Genomic DNA, 20,542 nt, shown 5'->3' with positions numbered 1-20,542 from the left:
GTAATGGTCCAATACCGCCCCCAGCTGTACTCAACTTGGTACTGCACCATAGTTTTTTATATTTAATCTCAATAGTTCAGTGTTTACAATACTAAWATGATTGTATTTTGATGTTTTACTATAATATTGTCTTAATACTGCTCTATTGATGTAATATTATGCATTTTTGTGTCAATAATTGTATTGACAATGTGGCCTCTTTCTGCACACATACAAACCAACCCCTGGCACCACCTTCTGCCGCAGCTCCATTGGTCTAATGGTCTATGTCATGGACTTTATTGTGGGAGATCAGGGTTCAAAACCCAGCTAATGCAACTTTAACTAAAAATCTCTTCAAACTTCATATTGTCACACAATTACCTTAATTAAAAACACCTGCTGACGTGACAGGCACAAGCTGGTATAGACAACACATTTGAACTTGGTCAAAGTTCCTTCTGCAAGTCCAATGCTGCAGGCAAAGCCATGCTGCAATGACATGCTACATGGCAATGCACACTTGTTTTTACATCGTAAAAACCCATGTCTAGTTATCTTTGTGTTTCTGTTCTGGGAGGGGAGATGGTTGGTTGAGCACCATCTGTTTGATCATGATAGTGATATTGACGCTGCGCAGCCAGGAATAACTGAAGTAGGGAGTCAAATCAGAGGTCTGGTTATTACTATATCAAAAAAGACCCAAGTGTGTTTGTGCGTATATGTAATATATAATAATATATAATATTATAATTTATATGTAATATACTGTATAATTTGTGTGTTTGTGTAATATCAGTAAATATCGGTTAACGGCCATAATAGCAATAATTATATTTGATATCGAAATCGGCTGAAATTTTCACATCAGTGCATCCCTAAAATAAAGTACACAAAAACAACTAATAAATATCTGTCATTGCTTTTTAAAAAAAAAAACTACTGAAACTGGGCTTAACAAAATATTTTTTCACAAACATTTAAGTCCATCATTGTAATATTTTGATTTCTTTAACAATCTCTGAGAGTCTGGCACCCATCCACAAGTACAGAGCTGACTTCTGAACCGGTTCACTGGAAAAAAATAATAAATAAAAACCTTTAATAATAGATTATAAAAAAGCATGGCTTTGGTTAAAATGAAAAATAGCAAGTATTCACATTTTTCACTGTTGGATCATAAAAAGGTTCTAAGTAGAGCAGTGAAATGCAAAAATAAGAAATGGAAGTGAGACAAAAAAAAGTCATCTGAGTAAGCATTTTATTGCAAACAACCATTAAGCTGAAATAAGCTGTTCATCAACTGATCAAAAGTGTTATGCTGTGATCACACTGAACACGTTTTGAGCATCAGGTTTACAAGCAAAGTCTATGGTGGATGTGTGTCATGTTGCATCATGAAATACTGAAGCGCGGTGCGTTTTAAAGCTTTTTGAGCGTTTCACGTGCGTCCAAAGCCACAGAAGTTCAGAAAATTGGAACTTTTGCGGCTCAAAGCGGCACGAACTGGTGTCCATTTTTGATTTTTGTAAACTTCCCTTGCCGTCAACCCCAAATGAGTCAGTGACATTAGTTCAACATCAAAGATCTGGAGCTAAGTGTGGAAGCTACCCTCATATTGTCAAAAGTTTCTTGATTAATGTTCTATTAGAATATATACAGACCGCTACAGAAGATCTTTCCTGCCCACAGCCATCAGCATCTACAATAAGTTTGTAGTTAAATGAGTTACAACAACACATAATTTCCCTCTGGGATCAATTAAGTATTTTTGAATTGAATTTGAATTGAACATTAGAGCACAGGACTTTGTTTACTTGTTTTTCCATGTGACTTCTGGTTCTATCTCTGTTCTCTATCTCCATTCTTTCCTCAGATGGAGTCTCCTTTCTCCACCTCTGCACCTCCTCCTCTTCACCTCCTGGGTCCTCTCATCAGCAGCAGCGACATCTCTTCTTCCTGTGAACAGATCATGGTTCGAACGCGCTCCATTGCAGTGAACACAGCAGAGGCTGCCCTGGCTACTGAGCCAGAATGTCTCGGACCTTGTGAACCTGGCACGAGTGTCAACCTGGAAGGAATTGTGTGGCAGGAGACTGATGATGGTATTTAGTTTGATTACCTACTCCTTCTGCAGCTTTAGATAGAAACAAGCAAATATAGAAAACACGACTCTATCAGAAGTGGTGTGTTGTGATTTTTGGTAGCAGAAATCATGTGACATGGACAAAATCTGTTAAAACCTTAAAGATGGTAAGAATGAGAGATTATATTTATGAGCCTGGTTCTTCCGGTGGTTTCTTCCTGTTAAAATAGAGTTGTTTCTTTCCACTGTCGCCTCTGTACTGCTCAGGATGGAAGGCATCTTGAAGTGAGGATTCATCACAATCTACTGGCTTCCTTAAAATGATAACTTTTACTAATTGATGTTTAACATGTGTGAATTAGGGTTGGGCATGATCGTATCATCTGCAGTTAATCATCAGATAAACATTAATCGATTAGTTTTTAGCACTTGACGATTAATACGATTAATGCCACCAGGCAGACTGACTGGATAATTCCCCGGTCAGTCCGCTCGGTGCTCCTCTCTGCTTCAAATATGATGAACATTTAAACAAAAGTTCTGTAATTTATTCATCAACACAATTTAAAATCTGAAGTATAGCCTGAAGTCTGTGGTTTTGACACAGTTTGAAACAGATTTTTACGAAGAGCAAATCTTTCCCACTAAATTGGTCGTGTGACTAAGGGTGTCCAGGGACTCCAAGGGATTAATTGTCATATTAATCGTTATCGGCTAAATACCACAATTAATCGTGATTACGGTAATTTTTTTGCCAATATCGCCCAACCCTAGTGTGAATGTTTTTACAAAATATTTTTGGATGGCTTTGATGTGGACACATGTAAAACACTCTGAACACATTTTGTAAATTATTATTGTTTGTGTAACTGGGACTGGTGCCAGTTTTAATGAACCTTAAAGAGCCGTAGCATTAGTTTGTAAACGAATATCACCCAAACCTTCAGTTTTGACTATTGCTCAGAGTTCAACCGTCTGTGTTCCTTTCTGTAGGGATGCTGGTTGTGAACGTCACCTGGAGAAACAAAACGTATGTTGGGACCCTTCTGGACTGCACGAGGCATGACTGGGCCCCACCCAGGTACACAAACACATCAGTGATTAGATTAGTGAGCGACCAACTAGGGCTGTGTATTTGGTGATACGATACATATCATGATAGAGGGTCACGATACAATACATCACAATATATGATACGGTATATTACGATATATTGCAATACTGTAAGCAAGGAGATATATTGCAATTTTTTTTGTCCAAAAACTCATTCTGACTAATAAGTAACAGTAACCTTACCTCAGCTTAGAAGGCAGAGGGTGTCAGTCTTTTCCGTTCAGATTCAGCTATCGGAGCATGAAGCTAATGTTTACTCACAATGCTAATGTTACCCTTACTCTCTGGCTCTCAAGAGGTGGAGGAGCCAAATGGCTGGCTCACTGCTGCCAACTAGCGGTCAGAGGCTGAACTACAACATAAAAATCAACCCTTGGCAGGAAAGTTGACGTTTTAAACCTTAATTAAAAATCGATACAGGGCTTTAGAGAATCGATACAGTATCGGGAAATGACATATCACAATATTTCAGTGTACCGATATTTTCTTACACCCCTACGACCAACATCTCTAAAAGATCTAATTTTACTGAGGTAGCATATTTATGCCAGGCTAGCTAAAAAAAAAACTAACATTAGATTTGCTTTTAGTAAAAATTATGATCTCAATTCCTCCTGAAACAAATCAGAATTGTACAGTCTTAGAGGCAGTCATAAACAAAGGAACATAAAGATACATGCTGCCTCTCATCTCTAAAGTGTTTCTTTTGTAAATGTTTGGTTATTGTTTTCTCTGTGCTCTCAGGTTCTGTGACTCTCCCACCAGCGACATGGAGGTGCGAAGCGGTCGTGGTCGAGGGAAGAGGATGCGTCCTGGAATGAACATGCCACCGAATGACAACAGCAACTCCTCCGACAACAAGAGCAGCAGCAAGACACGTGGAGCTGCTGCTGCGAGCAGCAAAGGGAGACGAGGGAGTCAGACTATAAGCTGCGCTGAAGATACCAAGGCCAGTCCGTTCTCCACCAAGAGGAAGACCAAACCTGTGTCCGATCTAGAACCTACCTCCAGCTCTGAGGACTTCAGAACTTCAAAACGCATGCGAGCCAACTCGGTGGGCATTGGGACCCCGCTCCTTTTAGGCAAAACCGACCCCCTTCCCTCTCCACAGCTTGAGCGGACCTGCACCTCCCCTGTACTGATTGACTGCCCCCACCCTAACTGCAACAAGAAATACAAACACATAAACGGACTGAAGTACCACCAGGCTCGAGCTCATAACGATGAAGATGTCCGGCTGGAGCAGGACGGAGACAGTGAATATGGGGACGACCCTATGCTCCATTCAGACCCGGGGTCCTGTAACGGTGCTGCCTTCTCCCCCGCTCGCTCCAATACTCCAAAGGTACGAGGCTTTGATGCCCCTTCTCCTTCATCAGGAAAGCACACACCCAAGGGGAAGAAGAAGCCAGGGGAGGCGGAGCCTGAGTCGACAGACGGGGGTGAGGAGGGGACATGTTTGACTGATGAGGCCAGCAATGATGGAGTGGATGACAGAAAAGACAGAAGACTGTCAGCCAACAGCAAAGCTGATAAATTATCACAGAGAGGTGTGAAGCTAGGCCGCCCAGTTGCCCCCGGAGTCCCCCCTTTGTATTCCTCTCAGGAATCTTCCCCAGCTATGGGCCCAGTTGTACAGTCATTACCCAGCAGCCCCCAGCTGAAAAACAGCCAGCCTAAACCTCCATCACTCACTGACATGACCTCCAGCCCCAACCTGGCCAAGGACAAGAAAAAAAAAGACAAGAAGAAAAAAGAGGGCTGGAAGGAGGGGGATAGTCCAAAGGCGATAGGTAAGGCTGGGAGGGCGGAGGAGGGTCCGTACTCAGAGCCATCAGACGCTGCGCTCAACGGCTGCACCGAGGCTCACCAGAGCCGTTTGGCAAGCATTAAAGCCGAGGCCGACAAAGTCTACAGCTTCTGTGACAACACGCCCAGCCCTTCCATAGGTGTGGCCAGCAGGATAGAGGCCGGCGTCCCACCCCCGCTGCACCTCAACCAGAACGGAGCCGACAACACGTCGGTGAAGACGAGCAGCCCCGCCTACTCTGACATCTCTGATGCAGGGGACGATGGAGAGGGGAAGGCTGAGGGGGTGAAGGTCAAACCGGAGCCTGATCAGAGACCTTGTGATGGCACAAAGAAGGCCCTGTTTCCCCCGCAAACCAAGGAGTCACCGTACTACCCAAACTATGACACTTACTACTCCCCAAGCTACCCCAACCCCGGCCCAGGAGCAGCACCCGCAGCCCCACCTCACATGGAGGAGGCACAGGTGAAGGTGAAGGAGGAAGAGGAGCTGGAAGTGGCAGCGGAGGACAAACTAAATGTGGAGCCTCAGGAGGAAAGGGAGGCAGAAATGAGCTCTCAGCAGCCATCAGTCATCCAGCCATGCTCCAACATGTACGCCCAGCCTTTGTATTACAATCAGTACTACGTGTCCCCTTACCCCTACTCCGCTGATCCGGTCTACCACACCCACATGCTGGCCTCTAACCCCGCGTACCGTCAGCAGTGTGAAGAGAGGCAGCGGCAGGCCGAGAAGAAGGCCGCGGCAAAAGACAGAGAGGCTTCCAGCAAAGACGAGTGGAAGCAGAAGGCCTTGGTACCCCCCACCCTCTCCAGCAACTCGAGCCTCACAGACATGGGCGCAAAGGCGACAACAGCCAAGCCCAAAGATCCTACAGCTGCTTCAGAACAAGTCAAGTCTGTCATTATGGCAAAGGCAGAAGAGCTCAAAGCCCCCGCTAGCCAAGCTGAGGGTATGAAGATCAAGCTGAGTGAAGCAGGGCATCATGGGAAAGAGGAGGTCAAGTCAGAGGTGGAGATGGGCAGACCAGGAGGTGTAGATCAAGCCATGCGCTACAGACAGGTAAACACATTTCGTTTTACCATTTCTAAGATGTTGCTTCATCTAACGGTAATTCTGTGAAGTGAAGTGGTAATGTACACGTACAGACATTTATTCTTATTACGTCATGGTCTTCATTGGGGGGGGGGGGGTATGGTGGAGTTTCAGGCGATTAAACACATTTGTAGTGTTAGCTGCTTCATGTCACCTTCCACCATTGGACTCACATGTACATTGAAGAGAAAAACACACAAAAATACATCATCATCATCATGCCGCACTAATTGCAAATTGGTAAATATTCATTGGTGACAGTTCTGCTAATTACTATTTGCACACGTTAGGATTTTGGCCAATCCTATTCAACAGGTAAAAATTTACAGTTTAAGGAATCCTGCTGCATTTTTCTGTTCCTTCTTCTTTGTACCAAAACTCCAAACATGAGGTAATTTTCCTCCATCGACTTATAAATCCAAACATTTTTTGACATGTTTTGTTTTTGTTTGTTTTGTTACCTTTTATTTTTAAAAACCGGGACAATATACAGTATGCATTAGTCATAGAAGGAATGATGCACTGTATCAGGTTATAGCTTAGGGTGCTAGTTTCCACCTGTAGTCCCTGACCCAGCCCACAAAATAGAAAGAAAGAAAAAGAAAGAAAGACATAATAATAATAATAAAAAAATAAAATAAAATTTCAGACTCCCGAGGCTGCAGCTGCTTTAGTGGAAACAAAGCTGCAGCCTTTCTTCACTTCTACATCACATACTATGAAGCCTGCTTTTCCAACACGTTATTCAGACTTATAGTTCTAATTGATCAAAGGGTTTTTGTAAAATACATGCATGATGGGGTCCATGAGACCGAAATTACATTTTTTCTTTTCTTCTAGGAGGCGGACTCCCGCTTGTGGCCCTATATCTACCCCAGCAAATGTTCGGAGGCTGTTCGACCGCAGGAAGAGGAGCAGTGGAAGGACGAGCGAGAGCGAGACCAGAGAGGGAAGGAGGAGAGGCCACGGCCGAAGGAGGCGCTGCACAAAGACGAGACGAAAGAGGGGGCGGAGGGCCGGGCGCAGCAGCTCATGGAGGAGCACCAAGGTGGAGGGAAGGAGGCCCGCCTCCCCCACATGCAGTTCCCCTCCCCTCTGGCTCAGCACCAGGGCTACATGCCCTACATGCAAGCACCTTATGCCTACGGCCAGGCCTACAATCCCAGCCACCCTGGCTACAGGGGCATGCCCTCAGTGATGATGCAGAACTACCCAGGTAAGATTCAGGCACAGGCCACACGTTTAATGATACTGAGTTCAGCTTTTCTTCTTATTCAAACATGCATCAAATATGTTGCATCACTGAAGGTTTCATCACCTCCAGTCCTGCAGCAGCTCTGAGAGTTTGTAGCATAGTGAGGCCATGTTTTCCTGCAGGAGCAGTGGTGCACACTCAGCCTGCTGATGGCTCAGAGGCACGTCTGTGTTGACAGTCTGAATGTCTTGTCCTCAGCCTCCTACCTGCCCGTCGGTTACTCTTTTCCCTCGTATGGAGGGAAGGTGGCAGCGAGGGAAGACGGAGAGAAACCCTCCAGGTCCAGTCCAACCGTGAAGCCGCCCAGCGAGGCCAAAGCTCTGGAGCTGCTGCAGCAGCACGCCAGCCAGTACAAAAGCAAATCCCCGTGTATTCCAGACAAGAGCTCCCATGAGCGTGAGCCAGACTGGGACAGGGACTGGGACAGAGAAGGCACTCGTCCACGGCCCTCTTCACAGCGCATGTTGCCTTCACATCACCTGGGATACCCTCTGTTAGGACAGTACGACATGTCCTACACCTCAGGTGAGCTCCGGATTATGGTTCGCCATGAGTGGCTCCAAGTTCTAACTTGCAGCTTTCAGTTCCTAAGAAGTCGAGCATTGTCCAAAAGTCTTCAGCCCCTTGGCTGCCATTCTTTAAAAAAACAAACTGCATATATTTTCATTTTATAAAATAATCAGACAAAAAGGATGTTCGGATTAAAGAAGAATCAGATGTAAAACCCAGCTATTGTGCTTTATGATCAGATGGTCAAACCTTGTTAATGACCATCTGTAATCTCACATGATCCATAATAGCTTCCATAATATGTGACTCTCAGCTACTACCACACAAAGTTTTAACTCCTTGCCTGCAAAACTGAGTTTTAGTCATCTTTGTGTCGGCTGCGGCAGCCATCTGAGCAAACAGACGAGTAAACAGATGAGGAAACAGCTGGACATGTTAATTCAGTGATTACTGTCTGAGAGTTTTTTTAAAATCCATCCACTGGTCCATCAGATATTTTGCTAACAGACAAACTATAATCACCTTCTATAATGAACTATAGTGACCTGTGCACATACACTGAAGCCCTTCAGTATAATCAATCCACAAAGGTGTATTATTTATCAAATTACATGAATTGTTATGACTTTTCCTCTAGGAGTTTTGAGGCATGGAAGAGTCTAATTTAATTTCAGACAACCAGCCAAGAAAAAAAAAGACCTAGATTAAAGTTCTCCGCCGCAACGGACGTCCATCATTCTAAAAATGAAAAGGAGAAAAAACTTCTTAAAACCTTTCAGGGACGGTTCTTTCAGAGTTTCCTGGACTGTTTTCCACCGAGGACTATGTCTTTCATTATATTTCTGAAAGTACCTTGCAGCATTTCCACAATAACACCGTGTTCACACTAGGGTTGCATGATAACTTATTTTAAGAACCGATACCGATAACTTTCTCCTTCTAATGGCTAATAAACAATAATGACCAATAACCGATAACATGCCAGGAGATAAGACTAGTCAAAAATGGGTGAGATCATAACATAAATAAACAACACCAAAACCAAGTGACACTGTAAATTATAACATTTGAAATAAACTCTTAGCAAACAAACATTTCTTAAAATATATCAAACAAAACAATTTCTCAAATGGCCATTTTTTTAAATAAGGCACATTATTATAAAAAAAGACCTCTAACACTGATCTCAGATTTAAACAAAAGAGAAAAAGTCATTCCACAAGTTCAAAACAGATAATGCACTAACACTAGTTAGATTCAAAGTACATTTGTTTTTATTATTATTAATATATGATTTAAAACATTTTTCTACCTGAAACAGCTTCTGAGAGCGTGAATGCATTACGACTGCATCGTACTTACAGGAAGACACACAGAGTAAACCGTGTTCAACAGGGAGATAAAAGCTTCGGTCTTTAGTAGGGATGGGTACCGAATTCGATACTTTTTGATGTACAGACCGAATTCTGTCGGTACTACAGAGTATCTATTTACGTAACATCAAACAGTACCATGTTTCGGTACATAAACGCATCATTGCGACCGGTTTGGTGTAAGAGTGGTGAGTTTTCCATGCTTGTCCTGAACGCAGCATCGTGCAAAAGCGTAATAACGTCAGCAGCAGCAGCCGCTGCTTCAGACAGTAAACAGAGGCAGCAGAGCTCGGTCTGAACTTGGCTTGAAAGCCTCGCAGCTCCTGGAGTAAAACTTGTCGAACAGACCGCCTCTGAATCATCTGGTGGATTAATTATCTTGTGAACACAACGTTTGCTTGCTCAAAGTAAATAAAGTACTGCCATTTTCTTTATTTCATCCACCATTAAACAGAGACCAGCAGAGGAAAACAACAGAGGGGCTTCCTGACAGTCTGAACTCGTCTGATCTAAAGAGCACAAGCAGCTAACTTGAAGTGTTGGACAGGTTTTGGATGCTCAAAACGTAGCTTAAATACCTTTTATTTTAACTCAATCCTCTTTTGCTTATTTGATTTAAACTTATTTGCCTTCCATGGACCTCCATCACACAGTTTTCTAGCGGGGAAATAACATCAATAGAAACACGTGGAGCTGGATTTTAATTTGTGCAATAAGACAAAACAGTCTTGTTGTTTTCAAGAGATTTCACTTTAAAGAAATAAGTTAAACAACTGATGTTACAATACAAAGAGTTGAATGTTGTCTTGATATTTGTTCATTTTATATATTGAGAAATATATTAAATTAAAAAAATAAAAGTTTATTATTGAAAAAACAACACACAGAGTACCGAAAATTGGTACCGTTAAGTACCGGTACCGATTTCCAAGTACTGGATATTGGTACCGAATCGATTCAAATGTCAAAGGTACCCATCCCGAGGGTGAACGGCTGCTTGTCAAGCTCCATCTTTTCCATTATTAAAGTGCTTGAGATTTGCGTCCTCTCTGGCAGTTTTATTGGATTTGTCGTTGTTGTTAGAGTGAGAAAGTTGTTTTTTCTGACACAACTTGAACGTTGCTCGGGTCGTGTCGGACGGGAAGCGGTTTGACCAAAACAGATAAAAATAAAGCAGCGCTGGCAAATGTACATATATTATCGGTTCTGTTTGTTATGATATCAGACCAATAAGTATGACGTCATAATTCCCTGACATTGGGCCGATAACTATCGTGCACCCCTAGTTCACACGCACAACAAAACAAAAGAGATCACCTGACGGTCGTTTTCAAAGCTAACCCAACGTGACGATCAGAGACAAGTTAGAAACACCAGCCTGTCTGCTGCCACACTCATCTAAGACGTTGCTTCTGACCTTTAACCTTTTCTTTCAGGACTCTCCTCTTCAGCCATCGTTGCCAGTCAGCAGCCATCTGCCCCGTCCATGTATCCCCCAGCTCGAAGGTGAAACCGGTAATACTCTGAGGCAGTTCAGCTGCTGCACGTTCAGGTCTGAGGCAGCTGTTTCACTGATCTAAACCTGAAGGCTTTATTTTCATTTATTACTAAATGTAATGAGAATAAAAACTATTTAAAGTTGTTTTTAAAGAATTTCAATGAAACGTACCTGGGAATTTTTTTTATTACTCTATCATATTTTGCTGGATGTATAATTTGAAAACATGGTGGGTCATGGACTTTAAGGAAGAAACAACTTTGATAACATTGAAAGAATTTTAGTTTTTATTTAGGCTGGTTTGTTTTAACCAGTGGGTTCAAAGAAATGAACGTTTAGTTCTTCTTCTGAACCAACAATTACTGATTTTAGTTAAATCAACTGATGGAGACAAATCCCTCCATCAGTCCATCTTGACCAGTGTGTCCTCTGACCCCACAGGTACATGTGATTAGCTGGCCTGGGTCCACCTGTCAGAATCATGTGACCTGATCACGACTGGTTCTGGTTCTACATCAGTTCAGCTGTGTTTCTTCATGTTTGGTGTCTCCGCCTGGACGTTCAGCTGCATCTCTACTGGACCGGACCAAAAGGACCTCCGTCCTGAGCGAGGTGGTTCCACTCATCCTGCTGGTCCAGTTGGCTCTGAGTGGATCTGTGCCACGGAGACCGAGGTGCTCTTAGAACACCCGTTGTCTTCAGAGTGTCTTCATGGCAAACACAAGGTTCTCTTTAGGTGTCATTAAAAAACCCCTGAAGTAAGGCTGTCCCACCAAAGCAGTTCCAGGGTTAGACCAGGTCTGGAGCCAGAACGGTTCCAATGCTAGACCAGGACCTGTATTTATCAAACTTCTTAGAATTCCTCTTAAAAATGCTGTTATGATTGGACTTAAGTGTAAAAGAATTATTAGCGGGATTTTTGATAACTTGCTTTTACACTTAAATCTGAGAGTAGGAGCAAATTAGAGAAATTCTCAGCACTTCAGTCTAAAATTCCACTCGAAGAGGTTTGATAAATACGAGCCCAGGTCTAGAGGGTTTTGGTCTGGATCTGACCGGGCTGTGAGCAGGATTCTCTGGTTCCTCTGCAGGTCTGACTCTTTGCTCCATCAGATTTCAAACACGTTGAAGATGTTTTTGGTTAAAATGAGTCAGAAATAAGATCTTTGCGTCGACCTTTAATACTAAACTTATTGCAGCGTGTGTCAAACTTAAGGCCGTGGGCCACGTCTGGTCCTCGTTAACATTTAATCTGGACCTTTATCTGTGACAGATGGAATCTGTTGTCATTTAGTAAAAAACTGGACTTGGTGCTGAGGAATGGATGAGACGGATCAGTTTCAGTGTGAGTTAACGTCACAGCTACAGTCTGCTTTAATTATTCTGTTCAAAGTCAACCATTTAAATGTTTACATTGTTTTAACTGAAGTGGTGGATTCTCTTCACATTTGTTATTATTATAATAAATAAAACGTTTGGTAAGTAGAAAGTAAAGCATAAAAAAATGAATGCTAATGTTTTAAATGTTATCATTTTCATTAATTTCCATTTATTCTAACTTCTACATAAAACGGCACTGAGAAAAGGTCTTTTGTATTTTTCTATTAATAATTTAACACATTACACTTGAAAGCCAATTTATACTTAAAGTTTCTGTTTCTTTAAATATTAAGAGTGGCCCTTTGGTAGGACACCTGGATAGAGACCGGACTTTACAGGACCCATGTAACCCAGGTCCAGGTTTCTGTGTTGGGCCAGTGTAGAGGTGCACTGATACTTGTGTTGGTCCAATACTGTGTGCTGGTACAAGTACTCGAGTGTTGTAATACTACTCACATGCATGGCAGATGTTTTATTGGAGGTGATCCTCTCCTCCAGCAGGGGGCAGTACTTCACCATCAAGTTGTTTTCTGAGCAACAAAAGGCCAAAGTCTGGAGGTATTTCAGGCTCAATGATGTCAAAATAAATTGAACAGAATGTTCTGTTCAGCGGAGGGATGGACTTCAGCTCTATCATCACAAAAACAAGTCGTTTCATAAAACATCTCAGTACTGAGTCTGACATTAAACAGGAAGTGATCCTGAGAGTCTGAACACAAAACGTTAGCTCCTGAATTTTCAAACACACTTTAAAGGAATTGTTAGAAATATTATAACATTTATTAGTACATCATTACTCAGTATTGGCAAGTACTCAGATGTAAGTACTTGTGGTCCGTGTCCAGCTGGTCCTCAGCAGACAGGAGACACCAGGTCTGTTCAGAACCACTTTGAAATGTTCTGATAGTTTCCTTGGTTCTTCATCTCCATGAGCCTGCCCCCAGTGGTTTTGGACTCTGGCCCAGTAAAGACATCAGTGGAACCAGAAAACCTGAACCCTGGCTTCAGTTCAACACTGGAACCAGTCTGGTGGGACAAACCAACCTAAATTGCCTCAGAGCTCCGACAGAACAGAACATCCTGCTGCTTCATCGGTGGTGCTCCGGCTCCTGCTCCCTGTGTAGCTGTAGTACTGTGTGTGTGTGTGCGTGTGTGTGTAAATACTGTACAGAGGAATTATTTTAAAAAAGTTTGTTGGATGATGTAGGATTTCCTGCTTTTCTTTTTGTCTGTTAGCTTTTGTTTTTCTACTGTTGTTGATCTGATATTAAACCTGTAGATGGTGGAACGAGGTTTGTTTTTATTTATTTCTTCCGACCTCTGGACAGAACAGATCAGATCTAAATGTTTAAACTTTTTAAATGGATTTTGTCAACAGTCATCATGCTTTGACTCATCCATGCAGTCTCTCAGAAATAGTTGCAACAGATTGATGCAACTTTCTGGGTTAAACAAGAAAACACTGAATCTGCCAAAACCAAACTGCACATATCTAATATAAGCATAATGTTAAAGCTCACAATGGGAAGTTATTTTAAGTCTCTAGTGTTTCAGGTAGGAAATGGATGAAGAACCTAGTTTGATGTGATTTTAACTGGTGTATATAAAGTATTCAATCCTTTAAATGTTTTATTGCTATTAATATTTTACCAGAGATGGCTCCACATCTGTGATGTTTGACAGCAGGTGAGGGCACAGGTGGAGGTTTATTTCAACAAATGTATGGCAATGAGATTCAAACCTGTAATACTGAAAAATTATCTGCTTTTATTAACTCTTTAAAGTGCCTGTGACATCAGTAAAAAAAACATGAATGCCATTTTTTAAAGAAATTGCAAAAATAAAATAGTTTCACGCTACTAAGACGAACAGTTATTTACATGTGAAATAACAGGAAGTGATGACAAAGTGGTATTTGTGCATGAGAACAGTTGCTAAAATTACTGAAACAGACTCTTAAGACTTGTTTTTTTAAAGATTTTATTTAATCAAGAGTCAGAGTCCAAATACATTTGTTTTAAATAAAGACCAGTTTTCTTTCTTGGAAGAGTTCCCCTTTGATGTCACTTCCTGTTGCACTTTGCCAAAGAAAATATGTGACAAAATGAGTTACGACCGAGTATTAGGGCCACACAAGATTTTTTTTTTAAATTACGAGAATAAAGTCATAATATTACAACATTAAAGTCTTATGGAAATAGTCATAATATTATGAGAATAAAGTAATATCCATCCATTATCTATACCAGTATCTTCCTTTCCGGGTCACTGGTGCCCATATCCAGCAGTCACAGTGCGAGGGGCGGGGTACACCATGGACAGGTCACAAATACGTCACAGGGAGTAAAGTAATATTACAAAATTAAAGCCAAAATATTATGAGAAAAGTCATAATATTCTAAAATTAAAGTCGTACTTCTATACACTACATGAAAAAGCATGCAGTTATAACTGCATTAAAATGAGGAATGTTGAGCAACTCATGTTCTTTAGTGCTTAAAATAAAAAGTTAATCTTTTAGCACATCAGCATCAAATTATCAGTAGCAGGACTTGGAAATTGTGCAAAAGACTATATGGTGAACTGAAGCTGTATTGTAATTAATGGATACATTGACAGATTTAGTGGTCACGTAGCTAATTTGAATGAAAGCATATTAATCTAACAGCGACCTGAGTCATTACGGACTACTTCATAAACACAGACATGGCTGTACACAAAGTATGGGGGAAATGAGGAACAGAAAATGGACACATCATGTAAGATTACGACTTTTCACATAATATTGTGACTTTATTGTAATATTAAAAAAATCTTGTGTGGCCCTAATACTTCATTGTAATAGATACAGTTGTGTTTCTTAAATATAAAGATGTTTTATTAGACTTTTTGTATTTGAAGGATATGCATTTCACAGGCACTTCAACTCTGGATTAGAAAGCAGATTCTCAAACTTACACATGTTAAAGACAATTTACTAAGTTTACTGGTCAAAACAAAAAGAAATTACACAAAGCAAAAACCTTTTGGGATACTACTTACTAGCTGGTGGGAACATGATTATTGACATTTTAAAACAGGCTTGGATAAAATAGTTTACTCTTACGAATTGTTACATTTAGTTTGACCTTAGTGTGCTCCTCATCAATCCTGTCAGAATTAAACAGTTCATTTAAACTGAGGTTGTTCAGAGAGCTACCTGCAACTAGGCCTGTCGTGATAGACAATAAATCAATTAATTGCACGATAATTTTTTTTGAGGTCGGTAAAAAAATGAGGACGATAAGTTTCATTTTCCTGCTTGTTTGTTTACTTCCTCTCTCTCCCTCTCTGTGCTCCGCTGCACACGAGCCTCCTGTTCAGGAGTGGAGGGGTCAGCCTAATCAGGCAATATTATCGCTTATCGCAATAATTTGTGAGACAATTAATCGCCCAGAAAAATTTGTTATCGTGACAGGCCTACCTGCAACAGGAAAGATATTAAATACCCTAACTTACAAACTATTAACTGCCCATCACTAGAATAAAACAGATAAAAATACATTTTTGTTATAGAACAAATATTTTTACACAGATGTATGAATTTTATATAAAGCCAACTTTTATTTTACAAACTAGCACAAGTCTTAAAAACAACTAATGTGACAAAGTTTTATTCTGTTTAATGTGTATCCATCAAAAGGTTAAAAACAAAACCTGTGTATGTATAATGTGTTTAACTCACAGCCAGATGCTGAGAATAGATATAAAACTGATTCTATGAGGATCATGACAGGGCGTAACGGACCAGTCCTCCTCCTCTGAGCTCCCGCAGGCGCTGGCAGTGTCGCAGCATGTTCAGCATCCCCTGAAAACGCTTGTCCACCTTCGTCTGAGTGAATTCACGGATGTCATCCTCCACAATAAAATACCAACCTATGAGACAAGTCACAACAATAAAAACATGCTCATCTGGATCTACGGGTAAGGTTTATATAAAAAAGAGGAAACATTTGATCTTAAATTATCAGGTCAATCAGACCCTTTAAAGGAGACCAATTATGGGTCCTAGAAATTTTTATRGTATGTCTGTGGGCTATCCACACCATGTTCATTCAATTTAATGCACAAAATAATTCTCAGATAATAAATGTCCTGATGCATCTCAGGAATCCAGGTAAAAAATCAAAAAGAAAAAAAATTGTATAGGTTCTGGACAGGTTCTTCTCTAATGAAACGTTTCGTCTCTCTTCCAAGAGACTTCTTCAGTCTGAGAGTTTCAGAATTCAGGCTTTTAAGCACTGCCTCCATGTGACTGATACTCACATCACATGGCTATCGTTGACGCCTAATTAACACTTGTTAACGAGGTGGAGTGATACTGGCAATAGCAGCACTGTAGGAGGGGGACAACTGAAAACGGAGGCCTCCACCTCTGTTTAATGATGGACGGTCTTTCTTCACAAAAATGGCTTCTTTTACTCCTCTCTCAAACCAACGTTCCTCTCCTCTTGAGAGAGGAGTAAAAGAAGCCATTTTTGTGAAGAAAGACCGTCCATCATTAAACAGAGGTGGAGGCCTCCGTTTTCAGTTGTCCCCCTCCTACAGTGCTGCTATTGCCAGTATCACTCCACCCCTGTTAACAAATAGGTGTTAATTAGGTGTCAACACTAGCCATGTGATGTGAGTATCAGTCACATGGAGGCAGTGCTTAAAAGCCTGAATTTTGCCTGAAACTCTCAGACTGAAGAAGTCTCTTGGAGGAGAGACGAAACGTTTCATTAGAGAAGAACCCGTCCAGAAGACCTATACAATTTTTTTCTTTTTACTCAGATAATAAAATTTTCCATTTTCTAGTTCTGCCTGCTCTGACTTCTGTTCAGAAGAGCTGTTTATGTTAATGAGCTCTGTTGGTAACGCCCTCCAAAAATCTGTTGACATTAACTCCGCCCTCCAAAAATCTGTTGACATTAACTCCGCCCTCCAAAAATCTGTTGACATTAACTCCGCCCTCCAAAGCCAGCGTTTTCGTTAGCATGACTAGTGCTAGCAGAAGCTCCGTTGTACAACCATATACAGTATATGGGACCCTGAGTCAGACCCAGAGGCATTTTTCTACAGATAAATAAATAACCGCTGGGGTTTTGTTCTGTCCTAAACGTTACCCTAGCTTCATATTTTTGGAGGATGTTGCTTTTAGTGAGTTTGTTGTTCACCGCGAGAGTCACGGGCGGTCGCAGCTTCTTCTTTTTTTCTCCCCCTCCTGTGTCGGGAGGGCAGCTCAGAGCTCAGTCTGCATGCCTGTTACCAGGGCAGGTAATGGGAGCAGCAGCGGTCAAAATAACTCAGAAATTCGAACAAATAGGCTAAAGCTAAACACAATAGAAGTACATGACAAAACATGTTCAAAACGAATGATAATAAATAATTTAACTGTTTGTGTCGGTGTTGAACCCTGGTCTCCCACTCTCTGGTCTGACACTCTACCCACTGACCCATTGGAAGGACACAATACACGTTTGTTGGAGGGTGCTGTCTTTAGCGCTAACCATGCCATTTGCTCTAAAGTTATCCTTAGTGGCTTTAAGCCTCATATTAACCAGGTTTTTAATGCCTCATTTTAACCAGTTAAAGACATTAACGTCATCTGCAGAACCTTGTCGAATAGATGGAACAGAACCTTCCTTCAGCAGACGTTTTTGTGCAAATCTGGTCATGTACTGTTGGTAGTTTTGAAAGGACTCTTTTGTGAAATGAGCTGTGCAACAACAACCGTGACGGCATTTTATACTGAGGAGGTGGAGCCTCACCAGGGGTTGCTAGGTAAGGGGCTGAACGCAGGTTCCGGTGGGTTGTCGTACAGCTTGTGACATCACAAAATGTAGGAAGTAGAAAACTTGTCATTAATATACATTAAAAATACATTTACTTACAGTAAATATGCACCTGGGTGCATTTTTTTGGTTCTAGGACGATTTTTTTAAGAAGTACATACACAAAGTTGAGTAAAAAAAACATTTAAAAAGTGAATTTTGCATAATAGGCCCCCTTTAAATCTTAGCCGGATAACTTTTTTTTTGCATCCTTACTACCCTTTGTATCTTTGGTACTTTTTATATATTTAGCATCTTTACTGCCTTTTGCATCTTTTGTACCTTTTGTATCTTTGGTTTCCTGGTTTTTGAAGCGCTCCTGCAGCTTGCGTGAATGGTTGTTGAGGGTCTTCAGGGACTGGCTGAGGATTTTGTACTTGGCTGTCAAAGCAGTGTTAAAGCTGTCCACCACAACGTTCAGCTGATCATATGTCACCCGTCCTCTCATGTACCTGAGGAACACACACACACGTTTGTTCTTCTATCCTTATGGGGACTTTGCATTGACTTCCATTCATTTACCGGTCATTTTTTTTAGCCTAACCCGAACCCCTTACCTTAGACCTAACCACCTCAGTACATACCTGACCCTAAGCCTAGCCTAAACTCAATTTACACCTTTGTCCTAAACCTAACCCCTGACCCACTAATGATATTTCCCCCATTGGGGACCAGGCTTTTGTCCACATAATGAACGGTGGGTCCTCATTAGGCTGTGTACTGGGAAAATGGTTCGAAATCACCCTCACCAGGTAGCAAAAATGTGTATACACAAACACACACACACACACGAATCAGAAATGTATTGTTTATGTATTTGTGACTGTCTGTGGATCTTACTGTGCACACAGTTAAGTTTTTGTGCAGTTTTTGTGTGAGAACTTTTGAGACTAATTTATCTCCATATAGACGAGTTTTAAATTGTTAACATGTTGATTCTGTTTTGTTGTAGTTTATGTATTTTGATGTTGATTTAAGTGCTTAGCTTGTAATGATGTACCATCTTCACCACATTTCCCTCAAAGAACTTTCTGTTTGAATAAATATTAATTAAAATAAAAGCATTTAAATTTTCTTTAAATTGGAGGTAATATTTAATGATACTTACTGAGGAATGCTCTCAAATTCCGGCACGGTGACATATTCCATCTCTTTAACCACGGTCCTGCTGGGCCTCTTAACAGTTTCTGCCTGGTTCTGGTTCATCACAGCATCATTTCCACTGAAACATGGAGATAATTCAGTCATTCACAGCTATGCTCAAACAAACAATTTAAGGGTCCTTTCACTGTTTCCACAGTCACTTTCAAGAACTTTCAAGCTGAATTACAGACTTTCCAGGGCAGGTGATGACTGATGCCTACATTCAGACCCACCTGTAATGTCCCTTTTGATCCAACATACCCAGGTACTAACACTCAGTGCACATTATATTTCTGTATCTACCTGTGGTGTCATCATTACTTCATTATAGAAGTAAGCATCAAAGGTTCTGGTACCCCCTCGCTGCCCAGCACCGCCTCAGTACATTCAGTACCACAGCGAGTCAGTCAGAATGTCTCAGTTTAAACTGTTCTGTCATCTTAATATTAAAAATTAAGTAGTCACACAATGCTTCAGGGTTTTATAGAAAGTACCAGGGTGTGCCTCTGAAATACTGAGTCAGCATTCACAGAATTCTTTTACTAATTTTTATTCTGCAGTAATTCGGTTGTTATAACCATTCAAGTCTAAACATTTAGTTCAATCAGGAAATGAGAGATTTAAAAAAATGAACTATTTGATATTTTCTACATAGAAAAAAATTAGGATCTCTTCAACTGATTAAAAAACCATCTGTTTCAGCATACTTACTCATAGCTGACCTGTGCTGCTTTCAGCTTATAGTTAACTTTTGCTACTTTATTCCCACCTGACGGGGCCTTTTCTGTGAGGAATGTGAGCTGGTATGTTGTCCTTCATCTGCTGAACAACCTCCACGTTCACCTGGAAGAACTTCTCAAGGTCCTGAAACACAAATATGCTCCATCGTTACAACAAAACCATGCAGATACAAGAAGAAACACAACTATCTGATCCCTTGGCCCATCAGCATTAAACTTCACATACAGTATTTTTATCATTAAACCTCACATACTGTATTTTTATCATTAAACCTCACATATTGTATTTTTATCATTACATACGATGTATGTAGTATGGCTGAATAAAGCTCAAAAAAGCAGGTTAGACTGTTATACAAAAACTGATGGAATGTTTTATTTTATTTGTCTGTTATTAATCTGATATTTTGATTTGATTGAAAAGTGCATTTTAACCACAAGGCAAAGCCACATTTTTACAACAAATTTTCTTTAATTAGACTTAAGCTTTATGCCTTGGTTCAATTTAAATCTGTAGCAGAGCCCATTATTCTACTTTAGAGCAACAAATAGTTTTAAATGTTATTGTTGATGTTTTACATGTTGCTTCAACATTTCCATACAATGTTCTTTCATCATGATGTCATCTAATTTGTGAAGTGCACCAGTCCTTCCTGCAGCTAGTCTGGAAGGTGGTAGTAGTAGTAATAATAGTAATAATAGTAATAA

General features: G+C 40.9%; 2 protein-coding genes across 3 annotated transcripts in view; one reads left to right on the top strand and one right to left on the bottom strand.

Annotated features, from left to right (window-relative positions):
* Positions 1–13,387, top strand: part of LOC106532940 (zinc finger protein 609) — a 24,420-nt gene extending 11,033 nt beyond the window's left edge. The window contains exons 4-10 of one of the 2 annotated variants that reach the window (XM_014029119.1): positions 1,856–2,084; positions 3,059–3,146; positions 3,923–6,050; positions 6,924–7,299; positions 7,537–7,863; positions 10,658–10,773; positions 11,161–13,387. In XM_014029119.1, the coding sequence (XP_013884573.1) occupies positions 1,856–2,084; positions 3,059–3,146; positions 3,923–6,050; positions 6,924–7,299; positions 7,537–7,863; positions 10,658–10,731 (3,222 nt within the window). In that variant the 3' untranslated portion in view covers positions 10,732–10,773; positions 11,161–13,387. The remainder of the gene's footprint in view (positions 1–1,855; positions 2,085–3,058; positions 3,147–3,922; positions 6,051–6,923; positions 7,300–7,536; positions 7,864–10,657; positions 10,774–11,160) is intronic. The other variant, XM_014029118.1, reaches the window with a different exon arrangement.
* A 1,670-nt stretch (positions 13,388–15,057) lies between these two features.
* Positions 15,058–20,542, bottom strand: part of ska1 (spindle and kinetochore associated complex subunit 1) — a 10,278-nt gene continuing 4,793 nt past the window's right edge. The window contains exons 4-7 of the mRNA XM_014029122.1: positions 19,864–19,958; positions 19,060–19,173; positions 18,234–18,403; positions 15,058–16,014 (exon numbers count right to left, since the gene is read on the bottom strand). Coding sequence (XP_013884576.1) covers positions 15,866–16,014; positions 18,234–18,403; positions 19,060–19,173; positions 19,864–19,958 — 528 coding nt within the window. The 3' untranslated portion in view covers positions 15,058–15,865. The remainder of the gene's footprint in view (positions 16,015–18,233; positions 18,404–19,059; positions 19,174–19,863; positions 19,959–20,542) is intronic.

Source organism: Austrofundulus limnaeus, unplaced genomic scaffold (assembly GCF_001266775.1).
Source record: "Austrofundulus limnaeus strain Quisiro unplaced genomic scaffold, Austrofundulus_limnaeus-1.0 Scaffold857, whole genome shotgun sequence".
NCBI lineage: Eukaryota > Metazoa > Chordata > Actinopteri > Cyprinodontiformes > Rivulidae > Austrofundulus > Austrofundulus limnaeus.
The sequence above is the reverse complement of the archived record's forward strand: the minus strand, read 5'-3'. Positions and strand labels throughout refer to the sequence as shown.